General features: G+C 49.7%; 2 protein-coding genes across 8 annotated transcripts; one reads left to right on the top strand and one right to left on the bottom strand.

Annotated features, from left to right (window-relative positions):
* Positions 1-1,769: 1,769 nt before the first annotated feature.
* Positions 1,770-13,354, bottom strand: LOC142925716 (uncharacterized). Of its 6 annotated transcripts, none has more exons than XM_076069118.1 (5): positions 8,473-13,333; positions 5,689-7,670; positions 5,239-5,366; positions 4,827-4,985; positions 1,770-3,174 (listed from the first exon to the last, which is right to left on the bottom strand). In XM_076069118.1, exons 2-5 carry the CDS (start codon positions 5,861-5,863, stop codon positions 3,019-3,021), a joined length of 618 nt encoding a protein of 205 aa, XP_075925233.1. In that variant the 5' UTR covers positions 5,864-7,670; positions 8,473-13,333; the 3' UTR covers positions 1,770-3,018. The 6 variants fall into 6 exon arrangements, with proteins under 6 accessions (XP_075925233.1, XP_075925232.1, XP_075925230.1 ...); XM_076069117.1 differs by having other exon boundaries at positions 3,085-4,985; positions 8,473-11,764; positions 13,268-13,354; XM_076069115.1 differs by having other exon boundaries at positions 3,085-4,985; positions 8,473-8,603; positions 11,591-13,333.
* A 107-nt stretch (positions 13,355-13,461) lies between these two features.
* Positions 13,462-21,840, top strand: LOC142925715 (uncharacterized). 2 transcript variants are annotated; one of them, XM_076069112.1, is made up of 11 exons: positions 13,462-13,657; positions 13,810-14,137; positions 14,947-15,064; positions 16,414-16,483; positions 16,779-16,867; positions 18,172-18,279; positions 19,498-19,607; positions 19,909-19,945; positions 20,781-20,858; positions 21,405-21,455; positions 21,699-21,840. In XM_076069112.1, the coding sequence occupies exons 1-11, from the start codon at positions 13,597-13,599 to the stop codon at positions 21,699-21,701; spliced, it is 1,053 nt and encodes a 350-aa protein (XP_075925227.1). In that variant the 5' UTR covers positions 13,462-13,596; the 3' UTR covers positions 21,702-21,840. The 2 variants fall into 2 exon arrangements, with proteins under 2 accessions (XP_075925227.1, XP_075925228.1); XM_076069113.1 differs by having other exon boundaries at positions 13,840-14,137.
* Positions 21,841-24,802: the final 2,962 nt, after the last annotated feature.

The raw sequence follows: 24,802 nt of genomic DNA on the forward strand, positions 1-24,802 counted from the left end.
GTAGGGGTGAGCGTGGCTATTGTAGGGGTGAGCGTCGATGGTGTAGGGGTGAGCGTGGATGGTGTAGGAGTGAGCGTAGCTATTGTAGGGGTGAGCGTGGATGGTGTAGGGGTGAGTGTGGATGTTGCAGGAGTGAGCGTGGATTTTGTATGAGAGAGTGTGGATGTTTAAGGGGTGAGTGTGGATGGTGTAGGGGTGAGCGTGGATGGTGTAGGGGTGAGCGTGGATGTGGCAGGAGTGAGCGTGGGTGTTGTAGGAGTAAACGGAGATGGTGTAGGGGTGAGGGTGGATGGTGTAGGGGTGAGCGTGGACGTTGTAAAGGTGAGCATGGATGATGTAGGAGTGAGCGTAGATGGTGTAGGGGGTGAGCGTGGAGGTTGTAAAGGTGAGCATGGAGGTTGTAAAGGTGAGCATGGATGGTGTAGGAGTGAGCATGGATGTTGTAGGGGTGAGAGTGAATGGGGTTGGGGTGGGCATGGATGGTGTTGGGGTGAGTGTGGATGTTGGCGAGGTGAGCATGGATGTTGCAGGGGTGAGCGTGGATGTTGCAGGAGTGAGCGTGAATGTTGTAGGGGTGAGCGTGGATGGGGTAGGGGTGAGTGTGGATGTTGTAGAGGTGAGCGTGGATGGTGTACGGGTGAGCGTGGCTATTGTAGGGGTGAGCGTGGATGGTATAGGGTTGAGCTTGGATGGTGAAGGTGTGAGCGTGGCTGGTGTAGGAGTGAGCGTGGCTGGTGTAAGAGTGAGCGTGGATGGTGTAGGGGTGAGCGTGGATGGTGTAGGGGTGAGCGTGGATGTTGTAGGGGTGAGAGTGGATGTTGCAGGAGTGAGCGTAGATGGTGTAGAGGGTGAGCGTGGAGGTTGTAAAGGTGAGCGTGGAGGTTGCAAAGGTGAGCGTGGATGGTGTAGAAGTGAGAGTGGATATTGTAGGGGTGAGAGTGGATGGGGTTGGGGTGGGCGTGGATGTTGGAGAGGTGAGCGTGGATGGTGTAGGGGTGAGCGTGGATGGTGTAGGGGTGAGCGTGGATGTTGCAGGAGTGAGCGTGGATGTTGTAGGGGTGAGCGTGGATGGTGTAGGGGTGAGAGTGGATGTTGTATGAGTGAGCATGGACGGTGTAGATGTGAGTGTGGATGGTATAGGGGAAAGCGTGGATGGTGTAGTGGTGAGCGTGGATGGTGTAGGGGTGAGCGTGGATGTTGTAGAGGCGAGCGTGGATGGTGTAAGGGTGAGCGTGGCTATTGTAGGGGTGAGCGTGGATGGTGTAGGGGTGAGCATGGACGTTGTAAAGGTGAGCATGGATGATGTAGGAGTGAGCGTAGATGGTGTAGGGGGTGAGCGTGGAGGTTGTGAAGGTGAGCATGGATGGTGTAGGAGTGAGCGTGGATGTTGTAGGGGTGAGAGTGAATGGGGTTGGGGTGGGCGTGGATGGTGTTGGGGTGAGTGTGGATGTTGGCGAGGTGAGTGTGGATGTTGCAGGGGTGAGCGTGGATGTTGCACGAGTGAGCGTGAATGTTGTAGGGGTGAGAGTCAACAGAAGGTGTATATCGGATTAATTGTTTATGTGGCAGCTGCTACATTGGACAGACGGGACGTAACATCAGCGTAAGACTTAAAGAACATAAGAGAAATATTAAATTATCTCAAACACAACTGTCGGCAGTGGCAGAACATGCTTGTCAACAAGGACACTCAATTGATTTTGACAATGTTGCAGTGTTGTGTAAAACTAATTATTACTGGCAAAGACTAATTAGAGAATCCATTGAAATTGAGAGGAACAAGAATAACTTTAATCGCTCTGACAGCTACAGGCTTAGTGCGGCCTGGAAGCGTATAATTAAATAATACACATTACATTTTGATTTAAAGAATTACTAATCTACAACTCATTACTAATCATAACCAATGACTGATTACTAATCGATCATATAATTACAATACCCCCCCCCTCCGCCTCTAATCACTGCACCTGATATGAGTTAAGTGATGACGTCACCCTGCTGCTCTATATAAAACCGGGAGCAAGGGAGGGCTTTACCATTCTGGCGAATTGCCCGATGATGCTGGTTGTATTTACCAGCGAAACGTCGTACTCAAACTGTAAATGTGGATTCGCTCTTCAACACACCGGTGGGCTAAAGTAGTGAATTATTTGTCTTTTTGTCAACGTGACACCTTTTTTTGCTGATTGGCCGTGTCGGGTGGTGGAGGGTTACGACACATTTATAAATAAACGCGATCTAACCCAAAAAACCTTTATTATGAATTCGTCAATCTAGATAATTTATAAGTGCATAGCTCCATTGGCTTCCTAATATCGGAAGGAAGAGCGTTCCAGACGGCCGCAGAAGTGCATTTGAACGCACGCGATGTGTTGACCGTCTCCGTTCGATGGGTGGCAAAAAAGTGCAGTGATACCAACAACTGTTGGGGCGAGCACTGTTATTGAGCGTCTATAAACGTTGTCACAGCACACAAGGAGGCGGTGTGGCCAGAGCCACACATTCCCAGCGCTGATATTTTACACACCGCACCGGATGCTCGTTTAAGGCCGAGCCAACCTAGGGGAGGCCCCAGACCGGTTCCGATATCCGATATCGCTCTCCTCTAACGTTTGACATAGCCAGGAATTCAACTTACAATGCCGGGTTCATAGAGCGGTGGCCACGGCCATGAATTTGACTCGGGAACGCCAGGTTCAAAGCAGCGATTCATAATTTACTTTGACAAGTGAAACATAAAAAAACAATATATCCGCAACAATAACAGCAAAATAACGACACTGCTGCATGTCGTGACGCGGCGAGGCGACAGCATGACGACACCTGCGTGGGGTTCGCTGTGCTGCATCGCGTGGTTGAACTTCTTTTGCTCCGTACGTAGCCAACCGCGATAATCGGACTGCGGGGCAAGGACAGTTGTTCCCTCCACATTTAGAAACGTGCGTTTAAACAGATTATTTGATGTTCGGTTGGGGGCGAGGGAGCGGGGGGGACGACAATGCCGGCATGGCTCTCTCACCCAGCAGCACGTGGCCTCCTTCGTGCGAGAAGCACACGCCGGGCGTCGTGGGCGCGGAGGTGCAGGGCGTCACGGCGAAGCGGCGTGCTGGCTCCCCCAGGGACGCTCCGTTGAGCCGGGCCCCGCGCACGCAGCCCGGCCCTCCAGCGGCCCTGGGGTGGGGGGGGCGGTGACGGCACACCCGGGGCGCGCGACGCCTCCCGATATAACGGCGCTCCTCCTTCTCGGCCCGCATGGCTACCGTCAGCGCCACGTAGCGCGCTAATGCAAGACAGGAAACAAATGCATTACGAGCGCAAAACAGAGCTACATACAAACAACACCAAACACCGGCATAGACTCGGCCTTGAACATGTGATCTCTCTCTCTCCACTGTTAATAACACAAAATAACTTTGCGCGCCATTGTGGAGAACATAACAAAGATAAATAAGCAGACAATTCGTTCTCCTTAACGTATTTGATTAACGTAAAAAATAAATGTATGGATTTGTACAGATCTCATCAGCCGCATCGTGGCCTTATGGAAGTGAATATAATTCTCACGTGGAAGGGCGGGTGGAAAAGTGCTGCCCCTTATTCTTTGGACAAAAGTATCTCAGAACTAGTTCAGCATTATCCGCTTCCGCGGGCTATTCTCTAGCAGGGGGCGGCACACTGCTTTGCGAGAGACACCAATAAGTCTGTCAACGAGCGTGAGCGCTCGCGATCGTGTGCTCTTACGAGTCCGTGCCATCGGAAATGCGCGCCGCTCACACGGAGTAGCAGCGCCACTTTAAGTGTCGAACAAAACTGGTCTGAGACTCAAGCATGGATGAGGAACGTCTCCCACAGGTGACCGCCTCCAGTTCCTCAGGTTTGGAGACTCCCGGCGAAACTGCGCTGGCCGCATCGCCGCACAAGGCTTGCGGGCGGGAACGGGAACAGGAGCAACAGCAGGAGTAGCAGCAGCAGGAGTAGCAGCAGCAGGAGCAGGAGCAGCAGGAGTAGCAGCAGCAGCTGGAGTAGCTGGAGTAGCTGGAGCAGCAGGAGTAGCTGCAGCAGCAGCAGGAGCAGCAGGAGTAGCAGCAGGAGCAGCAAGAGCAGCAGCAGGAGTAGCAGCAGGAGTAGCAGCAGGAGCAGCAGCAGGAGCAGCAGCAGCAGGAATAGCAGCAGCAGCAGCAAGAGCAGCAGCAGCAGGAGCAGCAGCAGGAGTAGCAGCAGCAGCAAGAGCAGCAGCAGGAGCAGCAGGAGTAGCAGCAGCAGGAGTAGCAGCAGCAGCAAGAGCAGCAGGAGCAGTAGCAGCAGAGCAGCAGGGTAACCGTGGGATGCGGATCATTGACGGCGTCGATTTGGGGTCCTGTTGAGGCCGGCGCTGTGCACTGCTCAGCAAGATAGGATGGGGCAGATTGGTACAGACCCTTGTAGATCAGACGCAGAATCTTTATTTAGACTGCAGGAGGAATGTGATGAGTTATGAGGCTCTTTTTCATAGATGTCCAGTATGGGTGGGCCAACAAGAAGAGCAGGCATGGTTTGTAAATAATCCTATGGTTTGATGGGTCACCAATGTAACCCATCTCGTATTGGGAACGTTATCGGATAAGATTTCCGCTTTGGAACTCTCAGGCGAGCCGCGCCATTTGACACAGCCCCGGGGGGGGAAGGTGGATGTCCGGTGCTGGCACAGCCGGAGGCGCCATCGCGACAGTCCACCGTTTCACGGAGTGACGCTGACGGCACAAATCGCAACAAAACTCAGAATAAAACCCTCGAATCGGGCAAAACGCCCCGACACAGCACGACGAACGTGGGCGGCTTTCTACCTGCAGGTGTCGCCGGCCCGTGCCGCTCGCGACGCCACCCAGGTAGAGCGGGGAGCGCAGGCCGAACTCCGGGCCCCTGCGGCGTGTCGGGGCGGCCTTCGCCGCCGAGCCGTCCACGTTCAGCTCCCCGTGAGCCTCAGGGCCCACCACCACCTCCACCTGCGCGACACGAAGCGGCGGACCGGCGGGCAACGTCACGCTGGGGGGTTGCCACCTCTGGGGTGCAAACACAACCGGGGCGCATCACGATGTCACATCTAAAGTGATGTACAGATCACTATGAGCATCGAGGCCCACAGGGCTCCCCCACTACGCTGCTTTCTCTGTCTATACGGCTAGAAGGGAGATGTTTCGACTGTTGTAAGTAATGAGCTCCAATGTGTAACATCTGCAAATAACGGACTGCATTCACCATCAGCAGCTGCTGGGACAAGGGCTGCGCCTCCAGGTGCATGTCCAGGTGCCGCCTGTCGTCGTCCCCGCCGGTGGACGCGTACGCGAGCAACCCGTTGGCGTCGGTCTTCAGCTCCAGCGAGGTGCCTGTGAGAGGCACAGAGAGGGCACCGCCAACGTTGCTCACACATTAAAACTACACTATTTTTATTTGACCAGGTAAGGTGTCCTGAGCTATATAGCTCTTTTTCAGAAGTGACCCGCTTAAACACTCACAAATACGCCCACACACACACACACACACTCTCCCACGTACACAAACTCCCACATAAACATTCACCCACGTAGATCTAAAACTCATTCCTTTAGAACTGCTTTTTGTGTACAGTTTGTTGGTCTTTTTCCCTGCACCTCGGACAAGCACGGTTGGCTACATACGGTGCCAAAGAAGTTCAACACACGTACGTACATTTCCACACTTCGTCAGCTGCGGTGGATCGCGCTGCGCATGCGTTTCCCCCACAAGAGGCGGTCGTGCGTGGCTCCGGCACCGGCACTGTTGCCCCCCTGCCCCCGCACGCCCCCTGCGTGTCCCCCCCACGGCCCCGCACAGCCACCCTCGCCGGGCCACGCCGGCACACCATCCTGCACGGGCCTCAGGTGCCGCGCTGATGAACCCTGGCCACACGGTCACCATCGGTCACCACCAGTCACCACCACAACCAGCCATGGTCACCACCGGTCACACAGTCACCTGTCTCTGTTTATTGTATTACCGTACTAAATTACCAGCATAAGTCTGGCCCAAGTGTGAACAATGGAGGAGGTGGATCATTTCTGTGGATGGATCCAAGACAGTCGTGGATATTCCAGACTTTTATAGCCAGGACCCATGTCTGATGACTAAGTGTTGAAGATGACAATATTGACGACGACAATGACAATGCTATCGACGATGATGTTGAGGATGATGGTGACGATGACTTTGTACGACGCGCGAGTGTGATAGCCACGTGTCCCCGCGGCGCTGCAGAGACACAGATGCACATGCACATACGCGTAGACACAGACACACGCAGAGACACAGACGCACATGCGCATACGTGTAGGCACAGACACACGCAGAGACACAGATGCACATGCACATACGCGTAGACACAGACACACGCAGAGACAGACGCACATGCACATACGTGCAGGCAGACAGACGCAGAGACACAGACGCATATGAGCATACGTGCAGGCAGACACACGCAGAGACACAGACGCACATGCGCATACGCAAAGACACAGACACACGCAGAGACACAGAAGCACATGTGCATACGCGTAGGTACAGACACACACAGAGAGACACAGATGCACACACACGCAGGCAAAGACGCACACGCGCAAGAAAGAACGACAAAGTGACACGAACACATGCACGCACGCGCTAGGGGGGGTGCACACGCATCGAGCTCGTCTCTTCTAACAAACCAGAGCCTGCGGTGGCAATACGGAAATTCCACGTTCCTATGGCCAAGACAGGGGAGACCGAGGCGGCATCTGGAGGAGTTGCACAGAGCGAAGAGGTAAATGGTTGGAGCCTTCGTTGTATCCGTCGCTCATGGTCCGCAGGGTGTCCTCTTTGTCTTCAGGACCACCGCCCCCTCTTGAGGGCGACGGACAGAATCTCACCCTGCCCACACACACAGACTGTTGGGATGAGTGCTGTTCGCGAGCACCTGTGAAGGTCAGCACGGCACACAAGAGGGTGAGTTACCAACACCATGCCCGACCACCTTTGTCTTCCTAGTGGCGATGTTTACACACTGCAAAAAATACTCATTTTTGGCCAAGTCAACCTAGGAGAGGCCCAGGACCAAATCAGATAATCGTCACTGCTGTTGGCCGTGAGTGGCAATCGAACTCAGGTTGCCGGATTCGTAGCGCATTGCGCTAACCGTTGCACCACCACTCCCCACGATGTACCACTCCCCGCAGTCACCTCTCGATTAGCCTGGGTAAGAGTGTTAAAGGCTGTATGGGGGACCTTTTGTCTTTGTTTTTATTATTGTTTGCAGTGATCAAGAAGGGCAACGTGCTTCACTTAGACATGGATGGGGGATGTGAGCCGCGTCAAGGGCCCGGTGCCCGGGCTGCTCACACACACACACACACAGCAGGAGCTGCACGTTGGAGGGCTGCCCCGTGAGTCTCTCCCCACCGCACCACTACCACCACAACCACCGCCACCGCGCGTCACACGTGACAGGAGTCACCGACCGTTGATACTGGGGTGGGTGGTGTGGCCGGCTTCAGGCCGGGCCGGTACTTGCAGGGAGTAGTAGAAGAGCAGGCCGCTTGGCTGCATGGTGCGGAACGTGAGCCTCGTCTCAGCACGGGGAAGGGCTCCTTGACGGCCAGCGACATGAACCCGTCGCCCGCCAGGTAGGCCTTGCGCGACACCTGCACGCCGAGGTCAGAGGGGGTGCGAGCGCTTGAGAGGCCGCGGGGCCAGCGGCGGGACCTCGGGGAGCACGGTTGCAAGTCGAGCGTCTCGGCTGCACGCGAGGGATGCGTGACAGACGCATCGTAAAGGTTTTTGGGTTAGATCTGGCAAATCGCCCGATGACCTGGTGAAAACGTCACAGTACTCGAATTGTAAACGTTGCGGATTTACACACAAACAACAAAACCAAGTCTGCTGAAGTAGTCACTATTTGGCACGTTTTGTTCACGTGACAAACCTTACTAATTGGCCATGTCGGGTGGTGGTGGGTTAATGAAACATTTATATTCACACGGTCTATCCCAAAAATCCTTTACTATGATTAATATTGGTCACGAAAGCCTTCTACGTGTTAGACTGCGTAACACTTTCTTTCTAAACATTGTGTGACGTTACTCTTCTAACGAGACGTTTCTTTCTCGGAGGTTTTGCGAGCATGTGAGCTCTACGCACATTTTAGCGGGTTCAAAGCGTGATTCACATCTCATTGGGCGGCTACAAACCGACAAGTTGAGAGACTTCCAGTGACAATCACCCGGGTTCAGTTACGCAAACATTTGATCCTTCTAAAAACGAAATAACTTTTTTTTAACTAAGCTATTTTTATTTCACCTGGCCACAAGCCACAACTCAACAAAAGTGGCTTACAAAGTGGACATTTATAGCTGCCAAATACTTTAAACGCACGTTGATTGTAAATGTGGGAGGGAAATAAACTGGAGGACCCGGAGAACGAACGGCAAGGTGCGGTGCGCGTACCAGCACGTCGTCTGATCAGCTGGCGCTCACTCCGATCATGTTCCTTCTGCAGGTCCAGGTTGGTGTCCTGCACCTTGAGGCTCAGGAAGCAGCACTTGAGCCCCGTCTCCATCGTCACGTGGGTACGGCTCCTGCGAGACGCGACGACGCCAACCCCTTGGGGGTCAAATCTGTGCCATCGATCACCGATTCTGACACACTTCCAGGACAGTTGTATGTAGTCTCAGTAGCACTATCAGTGATTTAAACTCTAACAATGGCTGCTGCACCCCTTTCACTAAGAATGCAATGCAACCTGACAGATTCACCACCAACCACTGGGCAGACACCGGGAGTGCGCTACGATAGAGACCCATTGCTGGTAACAGACTACGAGTGCCACACACCCCTTCCCCCTAACTCTCTGTAAAATATGAAAAAAAACTTTTTTTATTTTACCAGGTGAGCCCCACTGAGCTATAGATCTCTTTTTTAGAAGCGACCTGGCCACAAATGTTAGCCCAACAAAGTGGGTTATCATGTGGAAATGTATCGCAACCAAATACTCTAAACGCATATTTCTAAATGTAGAGGGAAAAGTCGGAGGACCCGGAGAAAAATCCACATGATCACGGGAAGAACATGCAGTCTCCAAATATACAGCAGGCGTTGGGGTCAAAATCGAACCCACGACCTCCTGTATACCAGGCGAATGCATTAACCTGACTGTCCTCAAAGATTCCTTGAGGAAGTAACCTTCTAATGTAAGTATGTATGCATGTTGAACTTCTTTCGCACCGTACCTTGGCCAACCGTGCTGTTATAATCATGATAAGTTTATATCTATGACTACAGGACTGCCAACAACACAGTCCCGTATATTTCATAAAAATGGTTGTATATTAAGTCAACACGTGTAAAAGATCGATTGAAATGAATTGGAAGGAGATAATATTTAAACTACCCCTACAGGTGGCAGTGCTACAGTATTGCATTTCAACCAATACTAAGAATTATATAATGTTAGTGCTCCTGTTAAATCAGGCTGCGCTCCTGACCTGAAGGATGGTTTGAGGATACAGCCTTCCAACATATCTGGTATAGATCATACTACTTCATGTAAAACTACAGTACAGCACTGATAGCAATACAGTCCATTACATGTTGTATTAAGGGTTGTTCATGCGTTAGAAGTAGACAGTAATTGAAATTACGCCTGCAGGTGGCAGAGAACCACGCCACGCTGGTGCGCTACACGGCGCTGCTGCAGAACCTAACGGTGCGCGTGGAGCGAATGGAGCAGGGCCATGACTGCTACACAGAGCTGGACTATAAGCTGCTGCGGGTGGAGATCAGGAAGATGGAGCAGCTGGTACAGCAGCTGAAGCTGGACGTCTCCAGCGCCACGCACGATCATCTCCACCCCTGGTTCAGTCACGATTGTCTCAAAGGCACGCAATTGTTTCCATCAGGGGTGCTGCAATGCCCACGGTTCCTTTTGGGCAGATATGCAGACTCAGCTTTTGCAGCTGAAGGTGGCACGTAAAAAGGGGAGTACCTTGGATCACTGGAATGCGGAGGCAGCAGTTCTTGCAGTCGCTGGACTGTGTTGGATGGCTTCTCATAGAGAGCTGAATTGAACTTCACGAGCAAATTTGTGAGGAAAATGTTAAAGCCACTGCTTCAGAATTTTCATAAATTTTGTGAAATCTGTACACAGTATCTGAACATGGAAAAGCTGTACTGTACTTTCTACTGCATGTACAAAATGGTGTTAAAGCTCGTGAAAAAATACACATACTGACAAAAAATTACAGCCCTTTATCATTGCACTCTGGTCATGGCGGAGCATTTGGGGGGGGGTTGGGTGGCACTTCATGTAAAATTAGGGATTTCGATCGGATCATTGGGGTTTATCTATATATAAAAAGGAAATTTGTAAATGTGTCTGTTCAAAATGTTTAGCATACTTCCTGACATGCAACTTGAAATGTGCCATGTGGGTACTTTCCAGACTGTACACAATGCAAAAATTAGAAAAATAGACTTTTGTTTTTTTTGGGGGGGAGGGGGGGGGGCGTAATAATGGATATATTTTGCACGGCAAGTGAGCTGTGACTTCACATCTGTGATGTCACCCGCGCATGCGGAAGCGTCACGCAGTGTGCCTGTTTTTAATTGTATCACTTAAAGAACCAGGCTCCAGTCTACATTATAGACTGCCAGTACACTCACCCAGCTTAATAACCAGGCTCCAGTCTACATTATAGATTGCCAGTACACTCACTCCGATGAAGAACCAGGCTACAATCTACATTAGTGTTTTAATTATTATTTATTTTTAATTTTTTATTCACTTTATTATTTTTCTATCTACGTGACTTTACCAAAAGAACCAAGGAATAGTATGAACTATTCACATATTTTGAAAAAAAAGTGAATATCACTTTTACTGTATGATGATATACAAGAAACTGGTAGGTTATAAAAACCAAATAAGAATTGAAAGTAAAATACTTTGTTAGAGCTGCCTGAGGTTGTAATTTTAAGCATTTTTTTCCTCCGAATGAAGTGAAACACTTAATTATTGATTTCCAAATGTAATGACGCCATATTATTTATGAAAAAAATTCAGAGAAAGAACATAACACCGATTACTAGTCATTGTTGTAAATGTTCAGTGCAGTAACTCATAACATAACTTGCTTCCTCTGGTTTTCCCCTCCACATTTAGAAACATGCATTTAGAATATTTGGCTGCTATAAATGTCCACGTGATAAGCCACTTCGTTGAGCTAACATTTGTAGCCAGGTCGCTTACGAAAACGAGCTGTACAGCTCAGTGGGCCTAACCTGGTAAAATAAAAAAGGTTGCATTCTCAGGCACGTTCTTTGGCTGCTGTTCCATCATCCGCCTTGTCCAAATGCCATCATCTCTTCAAGAAATTATTCTCCTCGTGCGTTTATGACTAAAATAAAACAAATTAGGTTACCCTGTGTGTATGTATCACACGCTCGTCTTATAGACACACACAAAGACAAAAGACCCCCGCTTTAGCCTTAACATATTTTTTGTAAAATATATGGTTCAAAGAAGGCCGTATCGGGCATAGGCGGGTGTTGTCTGACCATACTTCACCAGTGCGTGCCGGTAACGCTGGGAGAGCGGGAGGTAGCGGGGCTTGACCAGGACCGGTTCAGATATCAGTCGCCTCTGATGTTCGCCGTGGTCGGGAACCGAACTCGGCTTGGATTTGAAGCGCCGTGTGCCAACCACTGTGCCACCGCTCCATCCCCACTGTACAGCACCGTACTCAACAACAACAAAAGCTTCAAAATACAATTCTGCAATAACGTATCATGCAGATAAATAACTCGTGCGTACAAAGTATGTGTGGGTGACGATCGTCCAGTAAATCAATGATCGCTCACGGAATAATTCTTCAAACAGTCGTGAAGATTAAAGCTGCAGGCATTGGCCACGCGGCACACAACACATGAGCCTCATAAACACCAATCTTGAGACTCGGTGAAGATTTGCTCAGTAAATAATTGACATTATTATGTCATTGTTATTATAGGACCAAACTTAGTACACGTAATGCTCTCGTGTGCGTGTTCGTGTAGCGGTTAGCGCGTTGCGTTGCTGTGAACCTGGCGACCCGGGTTCGATTCCCGCTCACGGCCAACACCGGTGACGATTTTATCTGAACCGGTCCTGGGCCTCCCCTAGGTCCACTCAGCCTCAAATGAGTACCTGGTGCGGTGTGTAAACATCGCCACTGGGGAGACAAAGACGGTCGGGCGTGGTGCTGGCCACCCACCCCCTCGTGTACCGTTCCGGCCTTCATAGGTGCTCGCTAACAGCACTTGCCCCTACAGTCTGTTAAGGCTACACGGGAGATATTTGTCTTTGTTGTGTCTATAAATGATGAGTAGCGATGGTAGTCTGTACTCGAGAGAGATGTTTGTACTGTACACGTGTCTGGAGCGTTATACACGAGGGGGTGGGTGGCCAGAAGCACGCCCGGCCGCCTTTGTCTCCCTTGTGGCGATGTTTACGCACGGCACTCGGCACTCATTTGAGGCTGAGTCGACTTAGAGGAGGGCGTAGAAGCGGACCGGTGTTGGCCCCGAGTGGGAATCGAACTCGGCTCGCCGGGTTTATAGCGCAGACACATCAACACACAGACATCAACACACAGACACATCAACACACAGACACATCAACACACAAACACATCAACACACAGACACATCAACACACAGACACATCAACACAGACACATCAACACAGACACATCAACACACAGACACATCAACACAAACACATCAACACAAACACACCAACACACAGACACATCAACACACAAACACATCAACACACAGACACATCAACACACAAACACAGACACATCAACACACTGACACATCAACACACAAACACATCAACACACAAACACATCAACACAAACACATCAACACACAGACACATCAACACAGACACATCAACACACACATCAACACACAAGGCACATCAACACACAGACACATCAACACACAAACACATCAACACACAACCACACACCCCTCACCCTCCCCTATAAAATATCCCAATTACTTAAATACTTCAACTAACTTTACTTTATTAAAACACGTCACGCGAGTCTAAGTCCAATCGTGTGTTCTGATTATTTTTAATTTATAAGTCAAATGGCTGTGCGCCTCGAGGCGCCGACATCAACAGCCGCTCTGGTCAATGGCCATCAAAATCAACAGCCGCGCAAACGAACCAGATCACATTTGATACACTTACAGAACGCCATCGCACGGCGTTTATATGACATGCTACGTAACGATGTTGTCGTGGATTGTAACGCGTTCACCATTGTTGTTGTTGTTGTTTTTGTTGTGGTTCTCGTGAAGGGCGCGGTTCTCGCGAGATCTCGTGACGGGCGCGGCTCTCGCGAGATCTCGGTAACCCGGAAGGGGCGGGGTCTCAGAGACGGCAGGGCGGAAGCACGCATCAGACGGCGGAGGGAGGCGGAGAAGTTGGCTGTGACAGTGGCGCGGAACACGAAGACGGCCAAGCAACGCGAATCACAGCCCAGCAGTGCCGTGGAGTCCACGACGGCGACAACAGCTATGGCGAACGAAGCCGACATCCTCTCGCTCTGCGTGGCCATGGCGAACATGACTTTCCAAGGTGCGCGTCACTATCGCACAACACAGCAGCAATAACACACAACACAAACCTATAACATACAAAACACACATCAGCATTAATGTACAACATACAGCACTGTCGCACATGTATTATAATGTAAGTTCACAAATTAATATTCTCCACTGACTCAGATTTTAGTCCCCCCACCACCGTGTCCACAGAGCATGAAGTGTGCATGGAGACCCAGGCTACAGCCAGGAGTCCTCATAGAGGCCCCAGACCCCACATGTTTGAGGAGTTGTCTGGGTTCCCCGCACGTGGTGGAAAGAGAGGCGAATATGCACACCATATGGGCACCTGGAAAACAAGGAATGGTGCAGGATGGACACGAGGTGATGGCGGAGGCTCTTGTAGTAGCGGAGGACGAGATGCTAGAGATGGCCGAATCCCCCGCTCCCATCGTATGAGTGGACGTGGAAATGTGGACAAGGGGGATAGGTCGGGTTCCTGCCAGCGCCGGTAAGTTTAACTGAGCGCACACCGTGCATGTGTGTGCAGAGGGGACGCGGTGATTAGGCCACTGCACTATGTACCTGGGGACCTTAGTTTGATTTCCAGCCATGGCTACATCAGTGGAGATTGATATATGAACCGGTCCCCGGGCCTGCCCAAAGTCGATTTGTACCTGCTGCATTGTGAAAACTTTAGCAGCAATGGGGCAGTGAAGGCGGCCTGGTGCGGCTGACCAAACCACCCACCCCTTTACATGCCATTTAGGCCTTAATAGGCGCTCACTGACATCACTTGCTCTTACAACCTAGGTAGGCTACAAGAGGGTTATTTACTCTATATGATCCGGAAGGCCACCACAATACTCTTTTCCCATAGCGGTGAATGAGGCTCTCACCTCAATCCTCGGAGCCCACATCTGATTCTCCATGGTGCGCACGCCCTGGTTTTCATACAGCATCTAGAGATGTGTTCGAGTTAGACGCTATATACATCCATCAGTGTTTAGCTATTGCGTTATTTTTAGAGTCGGGGCATAATTTCAGCTGGGTCTGTCTGGGTCAGTAACATTTTGACTAATAACCTCAACCCGGCGCACCACATCCAGTATACATCTTGCTCTGCCTGTGGCTATTAGTCACGTTCCTATTATAGTCGACTAGCGACCTAGAATATAATGCAAACCTCGAGTAGAGCCTGGACACTGCCTCTGTCTGGGCAAAGCGCAGGTTTTTCTCATGTGCCTAATTCTTGCCCTCATCGCTGATGTTCTGTGCTGTTGTGTTTTGTTTGTGGTGCACCTGCGTTGCCACCACCAGCGGACCCTATACGATGTCCATCTGCAAGGCGCAGCGGCAGCAGCTGCTGATGGCCAAGCGGCGCATCTTCAAAGCCGATTCTGCGGTGCCAAGCCAATTGTGCTGGTTCGAGATCTCGGTAAATGTACTGGGGGGTGTGCAAACGTGGAGATGGAGTATCCTAGGTATCAGGTTTTGAGAAAGAAATGCCAATTATAAAAGGTTAACAGTTGCACCAAAATAATTATAGAATATAGAGACTTGTCATTTTGGTGACCCAGGTCACTCTCGGAAATGTATGCATTTAAACTTATTTCACACCATACATAGCCAACCATGCTGACCGGAGGTGCGGGAGGACAACTAAACACAACAAGTAGTTATAGGGAAATGAGTTGTCAATTTATATTTAAGAGTGCATAGCTCCAGTAGCTTCCTGATATTGGAAGAGCGTTCCAGAAGGCCGCAGAAGTGCATTTGAATGCGCTCGATGCAGTGACTATCTTTTTTCGATGAGTGGCCAAAAGCCACTACGAGGATGACTGGAGCTCATGTGATGGTTTATGCTCCTTGACAAAAAGTGAACACATCCTGGTCTCTTGAATTCTCAACTGGTTAAACAAACTAAACTTTGACGTTGTAAAGTATCTAGTTTAAATCGACATGCAACATTGATATATAAGAATATATGTTAGCCTTTCTGGCAATAAAAATAGTGTTAAGATGTTATAACACCATTTTGAAACCTTTTGCAAGGAATCATGTCTGCATTAACCATATATGCTCGTGGTGAACATGCAAACAAAAAACATGCTCTGGTAGTATATGCATTGTCTTTTAAACTGATTGGTCCACACCATAGACAGCTTTCTTTAGAGCCATGCCCTCTTAAACTTGTGATGCTATGACACTTTTCCTATATGGACGCAACCATATATTTATACCTGGTTCAGTTTGTTAACATCACCAATGGGGAGACAAACACAGCTTGGTGTGGTGCTCACCACATCACCGTCTGGTGTACCTTTCCGGCCTTAATTAGTGTTCACGAAGAGCACTCGCTGCCCCCAATACTCTGTAAGCCTAAACAGGGAGTATTTTCTGTGGTTGGTTGAGCAAACCCACTGCACTCTGGTCCCGGCTCCAGTAATCACCCTGCTGTTAGAGTGGGTATCTGAGCTTGGTCAATTTGACCTAAAATAAACGTACAGGGCCATTACGTAGACAATGTTAGCAGTGACAAAGACAGCCAGGTCTGTGTGTTACTATGCCCACTGCTGTGCCAAGTCAACTCAGCGCGGCTCAGGCAGCGACAGGTTGTTTTTCTACTGCAAAAGCCGTGTCACTGAGTGACACGCAATGCGTGTAGATGACATGGTGATGCTGTGTCCTCACATTGTGCTTAAAATTGGTGCACCCCAACAGACCCTGTCATAGCAGCCAGTTTATGCTAATGGGGGATGCGACATGTGCGTGTTCTTTTTACAGAAATGTTTGAGCCAAAAATATGACCCTACCAACAAAGCTCTGGACTTGAAGGCGGTCAGAATTAATGAAGGTAATTGAAACAAACATTTGTGTTTTTTTAAGTTTACTTTGCACTCCTGCACATTGACAACTTGTCACAACTCAGCTTTATTATTTGAGCCGAGAATCGTTCATACTGTTTCTTTAGTCTCATTTGTTCTAGTTTATTCATCCTGTTAGCCTAAAGATATCATTGTCATGTCATTTTAACTAATATTTAATTAATTCATCCTTATACGCATCACTCACTGTATGCATCGCGAGGGTAGGAGTTGAGTTGAACGCAACGCGTAATGAATGCACGATCACCCTCCCCCACTCCCCAGAGCTGGAGGCACGTGGTGTCGACCTGGTTTTGAACCGGAAGGACCACATGGATGGTCTGAACAAGATCATCCGAGAGAATATTCCAATGGTACGGCCTTCTCCTCTCCCCACGTGTTTTAATGCTTTGCACCTAAGGTATAGTGTTGCTGCGTTAGCTCTCTTGGTCCATTCGTCTGTAGGGCATTATTACTCTTAAAACACATTCCTGCAGAGGGAGCTGGTAGGAACGTTGCTTGCCTCGAATGATGGCTCAACGAATTGGCGGCTTATAATTTAGAGATTGTGAGCATCCGCATACTCCAAACGCATGTTGTTGATTCTCCACGTGGAGGGAAAAATGTCGTGAAGATGGCCGGACGTGGTTGGTGGCCACCCACCCCCTCGTGTGTGCCGTGGCCGCCTTCCCCACCCCGCCCCTCCCTCCCCACCCAGCCCCTCCCCACCCTCCCCTCTCCACCCAGCCCCACCCCTCCCATTTTTGGATGGACGACAGACGGACACAATAATCCCTTGTGGGCTGGGTGGAACCAGGAGGTTCCTACCAGTACAAAATACGTACCAAACTGCAGTATAATGTGGCATTGGTATTAGCGACTAGATTAATTAGTGCTGGATTAGAGGCGCGTCGCCACACGTGGATGTTGGTGCGTGCTTCATGGTTGCGTAGCCCCCATTTTACCTCGCGGTCATCGCCGACCATCGACTTGAGATAAAACCAAAACGAGGCACGGCACGACATTTACATTGCTGCTATTGCTGCTAAACCGTAGGTGGTGGCACTGCACTGCGCTACGAACCTAGCGGCCCAAGTGTCTATTCCCGCTCACGGCCAAAATCAGTGACAATTATTCTGAACCGGTCCTGGGCTTCCACTAGGTCGACTCAGCCTCAAATGAGTACCTAGTGCGGTGAGTAAACATCGCCACTGGGGAGACAAAGGCGGTCGGCGTGGTGCTGGCCACCCACCCCCTCGTGTGCCATCCTGGCCTTCATAGGTTCTCGCTAACAGCACTTGCTCCTAGTCTGTTAAGGCTATACTGGGGATCTTTGTCTTTTGCCTCCCTTAGAGGGGAGCGGTAGTGCAGTTGTTCGCACGCTGCGCTATGAATCGAGCGACCAGAGTTCGATTTCCGCTCACGGCCAACACCAGTGACGATTATCTGAACCGGTCCTGGGCCTCCTCTCGGTCGACTTAGCCTCAAATGAGTACCTAGTGCAGTGTGTAAACATCACCACTAGGGAGACAGAGGCGGTCGGCGTGGTGCTGACCACCCTTGTGTACCGTGCTGGCTTTCATAGGTGCTCGCTCACAGCACTTTCTGCAAAAGACTGTTAAGGCTATAAGAGGGACCTTTTTCTTTTCTGTGCCTCCCTTGCTTTCCACTCCCACAGATCACATCCCTGAATCTAACGTGCAATGACCTGCACCGGTTGGATGACCTGGCAAAACTTGCCCAGCACACTCCATCTCTCAAGAAGCTGAACCTCTCCAAAAACAATGTGGGTGTGAGCGCCGTTCAATAAATCGCGACGTGACGCTCGCATGCCTGGTGCACCTCTGGTGCGAGCGTCGCGTTGGTTCAGATTCCTCGCCACAGCGAGTCGACCGTTCGTTACGCGATTCAATCCAAGTATCGATATACCTACTATTATATCTTATATCGTCTCCTTTTGTTTTGGTGCTTGTTCATTTCCGATTCGCTTGATATTATTTTAAGCATGTATTGGGTATCAGATATGCCTTTAATTAGTGGAAACGTAATTAATTATTTAAATGCAATGAATACACAAATGTGAAACGTACTATTGCAGTTTAGTACATCAACATGTATCACCTATGGGTGGTACCTGTTGATGTACTTTGTACAGTAGGCCCGCAACTCCGCATCAATACGTCAATTAACTTCAGTCATTGCACTCACAACGCATGCACCAAATGGTGTGTCGGAACCAGTTCTTTATTATTCATGCAAATTATATGCACGTTAAATTAGGCTAATGACACATAAGAGACAGACAAGGCAGACAACTAATTATATGGACAAAACATATTGGGCTGCATGAACAAGATAGGCAACAAGACAGTGCAGACAAGAGAGTACAGTGAGACATACGATGAGACGGTCAGTACAAATGGGACACAGTACATACTGGACAGGACAGACCACACAAACAAAATACAATTAATACAAACAAAAGACGAAACATAGCATGGACTCTTGAATTTGACCATTATGCTGAAATGGGCTAATTAATCAATTAAGTTGAGAGCTGATACATTCACTTAGAATATGTGATTGCAGTATTTGGCCTCCTTTGTTAACCCTTTTCAACGAATATTAAAGGAATTTCTGCATTGACTCTGCCCATTCGTAATGGAGGGCAATGTAACGTTCATAAAATGTGATCCAATATAAACGAAATGTTTGTATAATGTGTTGTTACTATCAAGGACACCCAACTGAATACCGCACACCAATGATGAAAGGGTTAACCAAAAGAGATGCAAACTATAGCACAAGGGACTGTTTACAAATATGCATACACATTTTGCCGTGACAGCTGCGCGTCAGCTTTTGCACGCTAAGGCAAATGCATTCTGCAAAGCGTTACAATCCATGCGTGGGCATGGATTGTAATGCATAACTTGTGGTAAGTTGCCCAGAAGCATGGCCCTTATGCCCCTAATTGTATGGAAATATCTCCCCTGCCATGCAGCTCAAAGATGTGAGGGAACTTTACCCACTGAAGGCCTTCAATTTGAAAGAGCTATGGCTGAACGGGAATCCGCTGTGCGACTCCTTCCACGACCCAAATGCCTACATGAGGTACCGCTCCTTCGTCATGAACGCGACATTGCCCGCTTACCCATTCGCCTGTCCGTCCACGCAGCTCCCCACTCACCCAGGCACTCACTCGTCCTCATGCTTATCCACCCACTCATCTACATGGTTTATCTTTGTGGTTGCCTGTTCAACCAATGGCTCGCCCGCACGCCTACTCCCCCACCCTCCAGCTTCACCCATGCACTCAACACCCCGCTCGCTCATGCGTTCATCCACCCGGTCACTCACACACACTCCCTTGGCCTTGTGTCCCATCTCTAACTGCATGTGTGTGTGTCAACAGCTTCGTGCGAAACCACTTTCCACAGCTCGTGATCCTGGTGAGTGACCCTCCACAGATGCCGGCCCTCAAGCTATCCCCACTCTCTGTGATATTTGTGTCTCCGTGCATTCCAGTTTCCCCACACATGCAAAAGTGCTTGTGATCAGAGGATTTTGCCAAATGCACCAAGTAAAACACTTCTGAAGAAGGTCATCATTTCCTGCCTTGGTCAAACTACTGCTGGATGAATACCTCCCCTAAGCCATTGAAATTTCTCATGATTGCGAAATTGTAATAACCCACCTAGCACCTGCCCATGAACAACTGTTAGATGGGTTCCATCTCATTGCTGCATTCTTGATCATCAGCCATTAACCCTTATGAAGACGTGTCCTGCCCGAGCCCACTTAAGTTTCTTAATTGTTTGTATAAGAGTTCACTTAAGAAAAGGTTACGTGCAGTTTACAGATGACACAGAGGAACATGAGCAGCTGTTGAATGTCATCTGTTTTTTGTTTTTGTCCTGCTGGCGGTTATCAACATCATCACTTATTGCTTCAATCATCTATCTCTAACACCATCTTTGACTATCTTCGTCACACATCTACCATCGTTACCACAATCATCACTATCATCATCATTGCCACAAACACCACCACTATTGCCGTCATCTTCATCCTGACCGCCAACATCATAATGTAATTCCATCATCACCATGATCCCTTTCACCATAACTACTACTTCCACAACAATCATTACCATCTTTACCATTATCTTCATCACCACGACTACTGTTTCCATAATCATGCTCACCACTATAATCAATCACAATCATTATCGCCATGATCTATACCACTTTTTACAACCACTACCTTCACCATTGTCACCATCAGGATGGGCAGATGCTTTCGCAGCTGCGAAGTTCTACGCCTGTGGTGCCCTCCACGCCTGCGGTGGTGCACAGAATTGCGGTACGCTTCGCTGCAACAATGAGAAATATTTATTCTCCCAACTTTTCGAGGGCCATGCGGCTCTTTGGCCACAACCCTGGCATTACTCCTACCACTTCCCATCCTCCATTTTGTCCACAGCCAGATGAAAGGAACAATATTTATTTTAAAATAATTATTATTAGAGGTTTAACGTATGCTTGAAATGGCTTAAGCATATACCAAGCTCTAATCAATCACTTGTTTACATATCCACCATTTTATTTTACAAAACATTGGCAAAAACTTAAACTTAATCAGCAGCAGCTTAACAGTTGCACCTCTTGTGCACTGACTTTGTGACATTATGACTGTTTCCGAAGTCGGCCAACATCAAAGCGTGCAGCTCCCATAGGAAAGCGAGCAAAGCGGCACAATGTAAGGGGTTTACATGACCCACTTGGAGTGGCGTCGCCCATTCAGGCTGCCATGGGATCCAGGCCAGGCCTAGTTATCTGGTTGGCAAACTGGGTAGTCATGTTGACGTCTCTCCTGTGTGCGTGCGCGCCCACTCTCGGGTGGCTGCAGGAGAACAGCTGGCAGTTCCAGCAGTGTGCGAACACCCTCATGGAACTGAACGTGAGTGCCGTCCCATCCGCACCGTTTATGGACACGACTGATAGCAAACGGTCGGGCGCATTCGCGTTTGACGAGCATCACTAACGATACCGCCCATCTCCCCTTCTATTCCACCCCTCTCTCTCCCCCCTTCCCTCATCACTGTCGCCGTCCGCCTCGGATCTCCGAAAACCGCGGTCGCCTACCTTCATCGTTCCTTTTCGTCCGACTACCGGACGGATTCCACGGGAGGCGTTCGTACAGTGAGCAGGCGTCCGCCGCAGATTGCTGGCGATCTCGGCACACATTCTCCTACCAACCCTTTCCTCCACAACCCTTATACATTGCAATTTATTTGTTTTTACCCCATTTGGGGGGAGAGGAAAAAAATAAAAAAATAACTATATTTGAAACTGTGTCCTCAAACTCACGACACACTAACACCTTGTACCCTGGTTGTTATTTCCCCCCACCTATAACCATGACATCACAAGACGCTGGCATGACGCAATGGTTGGTACACAATCCAGAAGTCGCTAGTTTGATCTGTTATCGTGGTAATCAATGGAAACGTTTCTTAAATCCATCCGGCTTATGTCCACACAACCGATATGCTTGAGTGGATAAACAATTGGAAGAACGCAAACATCCCAAAGAAGCGCCTCATTGTGGATCAAACCATCAGGAAGCTCACTGGCCCCTCACCACCGCAAGCAGTGGGACTCCATACATCAGATCCAACCTGGCCATGGCAGGAGAAATTTCCTCCACAAATTGAAAAAAAAAAGTGTCACCAAAATGCCACTGCAGGGCACCGCAACAGTGGAACACGTGCACACACCAGGAAGCTCTCTTGACCTGGTGAAGACCTCCAATACCAATAAGAGGCCACGGTCTTGGGTTATTCTTTGTGCTTTTGGGGTCCCTGACTCTGTTCACAATCATTAAGGACCATTATGGTGGGAAGGCCCGTGTAAACATACGGACCCGAGTGTCAGAGCCATTTCCTCCTGTTTACCGTGGGGTGCGACGGGGATGTCATCTGGCTCCGATACTATTTCACATAATTCCCGGTCGTGGCCAATAGCAGTGGTAAATTATATTTGAACCGGCCCTACTCCTCCCCTAAGTCGACTCAATCTTAATTGAATACCAGGTGTGGTTGGTAAAAATCAGCGCTGGGGAAACAAAGGCGTTTCTGGCAATAACACCCCAGCATGACAAGTTTGCGTCTGACTGGCAGTTTCTTAGCACAAGCCACTGTATAAAGTACAGACGATATGCATCTGACATTATATTCTCAGCATTTATGCGTTTATGTTTATAAGCAGTGTTTAGTAATAATTTTTAAAGAACCTCAAAATATTCAACTTAATTTTCGTTCACACGGTGAAAAACAAATGCAGTGCTGCTCAGCGGATTCAGGGTGAGACAACTGCAGCCAAACTGGAGTTGGTTAGAAGCACACTGCCCAGGTACGGAAACTTGTCTACTTTCTGTACTATTGCCCCATCACTCACACGATGACAAACATCCCCCCTATAGCCTTAACAGACTGTTGGGGCAGGTGGTGTTAGCGAGCACCTATTAAGGCTGGCATGGTATGCGATGGGGTAGATGGCCAGCACCATGCCCAACTGCCTTTGTCTCCCAAATGGTGTTGTTTACACACCGCACTAGGTACTCATTTGAGGCTGAGTCGACCTAGGGGAGGCCCAGGACCGTTTCACATAATCCTGACTGGTGTTGACCTTGAGCAGGAATCAAACTCAGGTCACCGGGTCTGTCGCGCTGCGCGCTAAATACGTATCATCATCATCATCACTGATATGGATAGGTGAGTTGATAGAAATTACATTTAATTCAACAGTTAATGGGCCAATTAACCAGTAGTTAATTAAATATGGGAGCAGTGGTTTACACACTGAAATATTAATTTGGAGACCCGAGTTTGAATCCAGCAATGTGACGGAGACATCGAGCGACGGAGACGAGACTGAGACGGCGAGCGACGGAGAGAGACAGAGACATCGAGCGACGGAGAGAGACAGAGACATTGAGCGACGGACAGAGACGGAGACAGCGAGCGACGGAGACATCGAGAGACGGAGACATCGAGCGACGGAGACATCGAGAGACGGCGACATCGAGAGACGGAGAGAGACGGAGACAGCGAGCGACGGAGACAGCGAGCGACGGAGACATCGAGCGATGGAGACATCGAGCGACGGAGAGAGACGGAGACATCGAGCGACGGAGAGAGACGGAGACATCGAGCGACGGAGAGAGACGGAGACAGCGAGCGACGGAGAGAGACGGAGACAGCGAGCGACGGAGAGAGACGGAGACAGCGAGCGACAGAGACGAAGACAGCGAGCGGCGGAGAGAGACGGAGACAGCGAGCGACGGAGAGAGACGGAGACAGCGAGTGACGGAGAGAGACGGAGACAGCGAGCGACGGAGACGAAGACAGCGAGCGACGGAGAGAGACGGAGACAGCGAGCGACGGAGAGAGACGGAGACAGCGAGCGACGGAGAGAGACGGAGACAGCGAGCGACGGAGAGAGACGGAGACAGCGAGCGACGGAGAGAGACGGAGACAGCGAGCGACAGAGAGAGACGGAGACAGCGAGCGACGGAGAGAGACGGAGACAGCGAGCGACGGACAGAGATGGAGACAGCGAGCGACGGAGAGAGACGGAGACAGCGAGCGACGGAGACAGACGGAGACAGCGAGCGACGGAGAGAGACAGAGACAGCGAGCGATGAAGAGAGACAGGGACGACACAAAGGGACAGTGAGGGATAGGGGAAGGAAGCGGAGTGAGCGAGACGGGCAGAGCGCGGCGAGCGAGCTGCGGCTAAGCGGAATGACGGAGTCACAGACGTACTGTGAAGAGTTGTAATACAAGATGTGTCGGAGAAAACAAGAAAGTTGTTCGCGTCAAGTCGACCACTACAAATATAACCAACACTACCAAGACTTGGCCCACCCTGTTGGAGGCGACGGCCCATTATCACCATTAACATCACTACCATCATCAACATCACCATCACCAACATAATTAACTATCATCACTGCCATTACCGTCATTAACATCACCAACGTATTTATCACCATCAGTAACAGACATAGCATCACCATCATCACCAGCACCATCACTCAGCTCACTATACAGGGGGGGATGTACCGGTTCCAACATCATGTGGAGGTGTGAGGTGGTGCGAGGTGGTGTGATGAGGTGTGACAAGGCGTGTGGATGTGTGAGGTGTGTGGATGAGCGAGGGGGTGAGCGAAGATGGAATCAGGGTATATGGAGGGGCGTGAAGGTCTGGAGATGAGGGGCGTGAAAGTGTGAAGAGCGGTGT

This window comes from Petromyzon marinus, chromosome 23, assembly GCF_048934315.1.
Source record: "Petromyzon marinus isolate PM22_M1 ecotype Great Lakes invasive population chromosome 23, UKy_Petmar_22M1.pri1.0, whole genome shotgun sequence".
In the NCBI taxonomy this organism is placed as follows: Eukaryota; Metazoa; Chordata; class Hyperoartia; order Petromyzontiformes; family Petromyzontidae; genus Petromyzon; species Petromyzon marinus.

What these genes read in the sequence shown, in the direction of transcription:
- LOC142925716 (XM_076069117.1), bottom strand. Translation starts at nt 5,863, where the DNA reads ATGGTGTGCCGGCGTGGCCCGGCGAGGGTGGCTGTGCGGGGCCGTGGG. An exon ending in AGCTGACGAAGTGTGGAAAT is followed by an intron (nt 5,367 to 5,688) that starts GTACGTACGTGT and finishes TGCCTCTCACAG; the next exon opens with GCACCTCGCTGGAGCTGAAG. An exon ending in TGTCCCAGCAGCTGCTGATG is followed by an intron (nt 4,986 to 5,238) that starts GTGAATGCAGTC and finishes CGTGTCGCGCAG; the next exon opens with GTGGAGGTGGTGGTGGGCCC.
- LOC142925715 (XM_076069112.1), top strand. Translation starts at nt 13,597, where the DNA reads ATGGCGAACGAAGCCGACATCCTCTCGCTCTGCGTGGCCATGGCGAAC. An exon ending in GGCGGTCAGAATTAATGAAG is followed by an intron (nt 16,484 to 16,778) that starts GTAATTGAAACA and finishes CCCACTCCCCAG; the next exon opens with AGCTGGAGGCACGTGGTGTC. An exon ending in GACCCAAATGCCTACATGAG is followed by an intron (nt 19,608 to 19,908) that starts GTACCGCTCCTT and finishes GTGTGTCAACAG; the next exon opens with CTTCGTGCGAAACCACTTTC.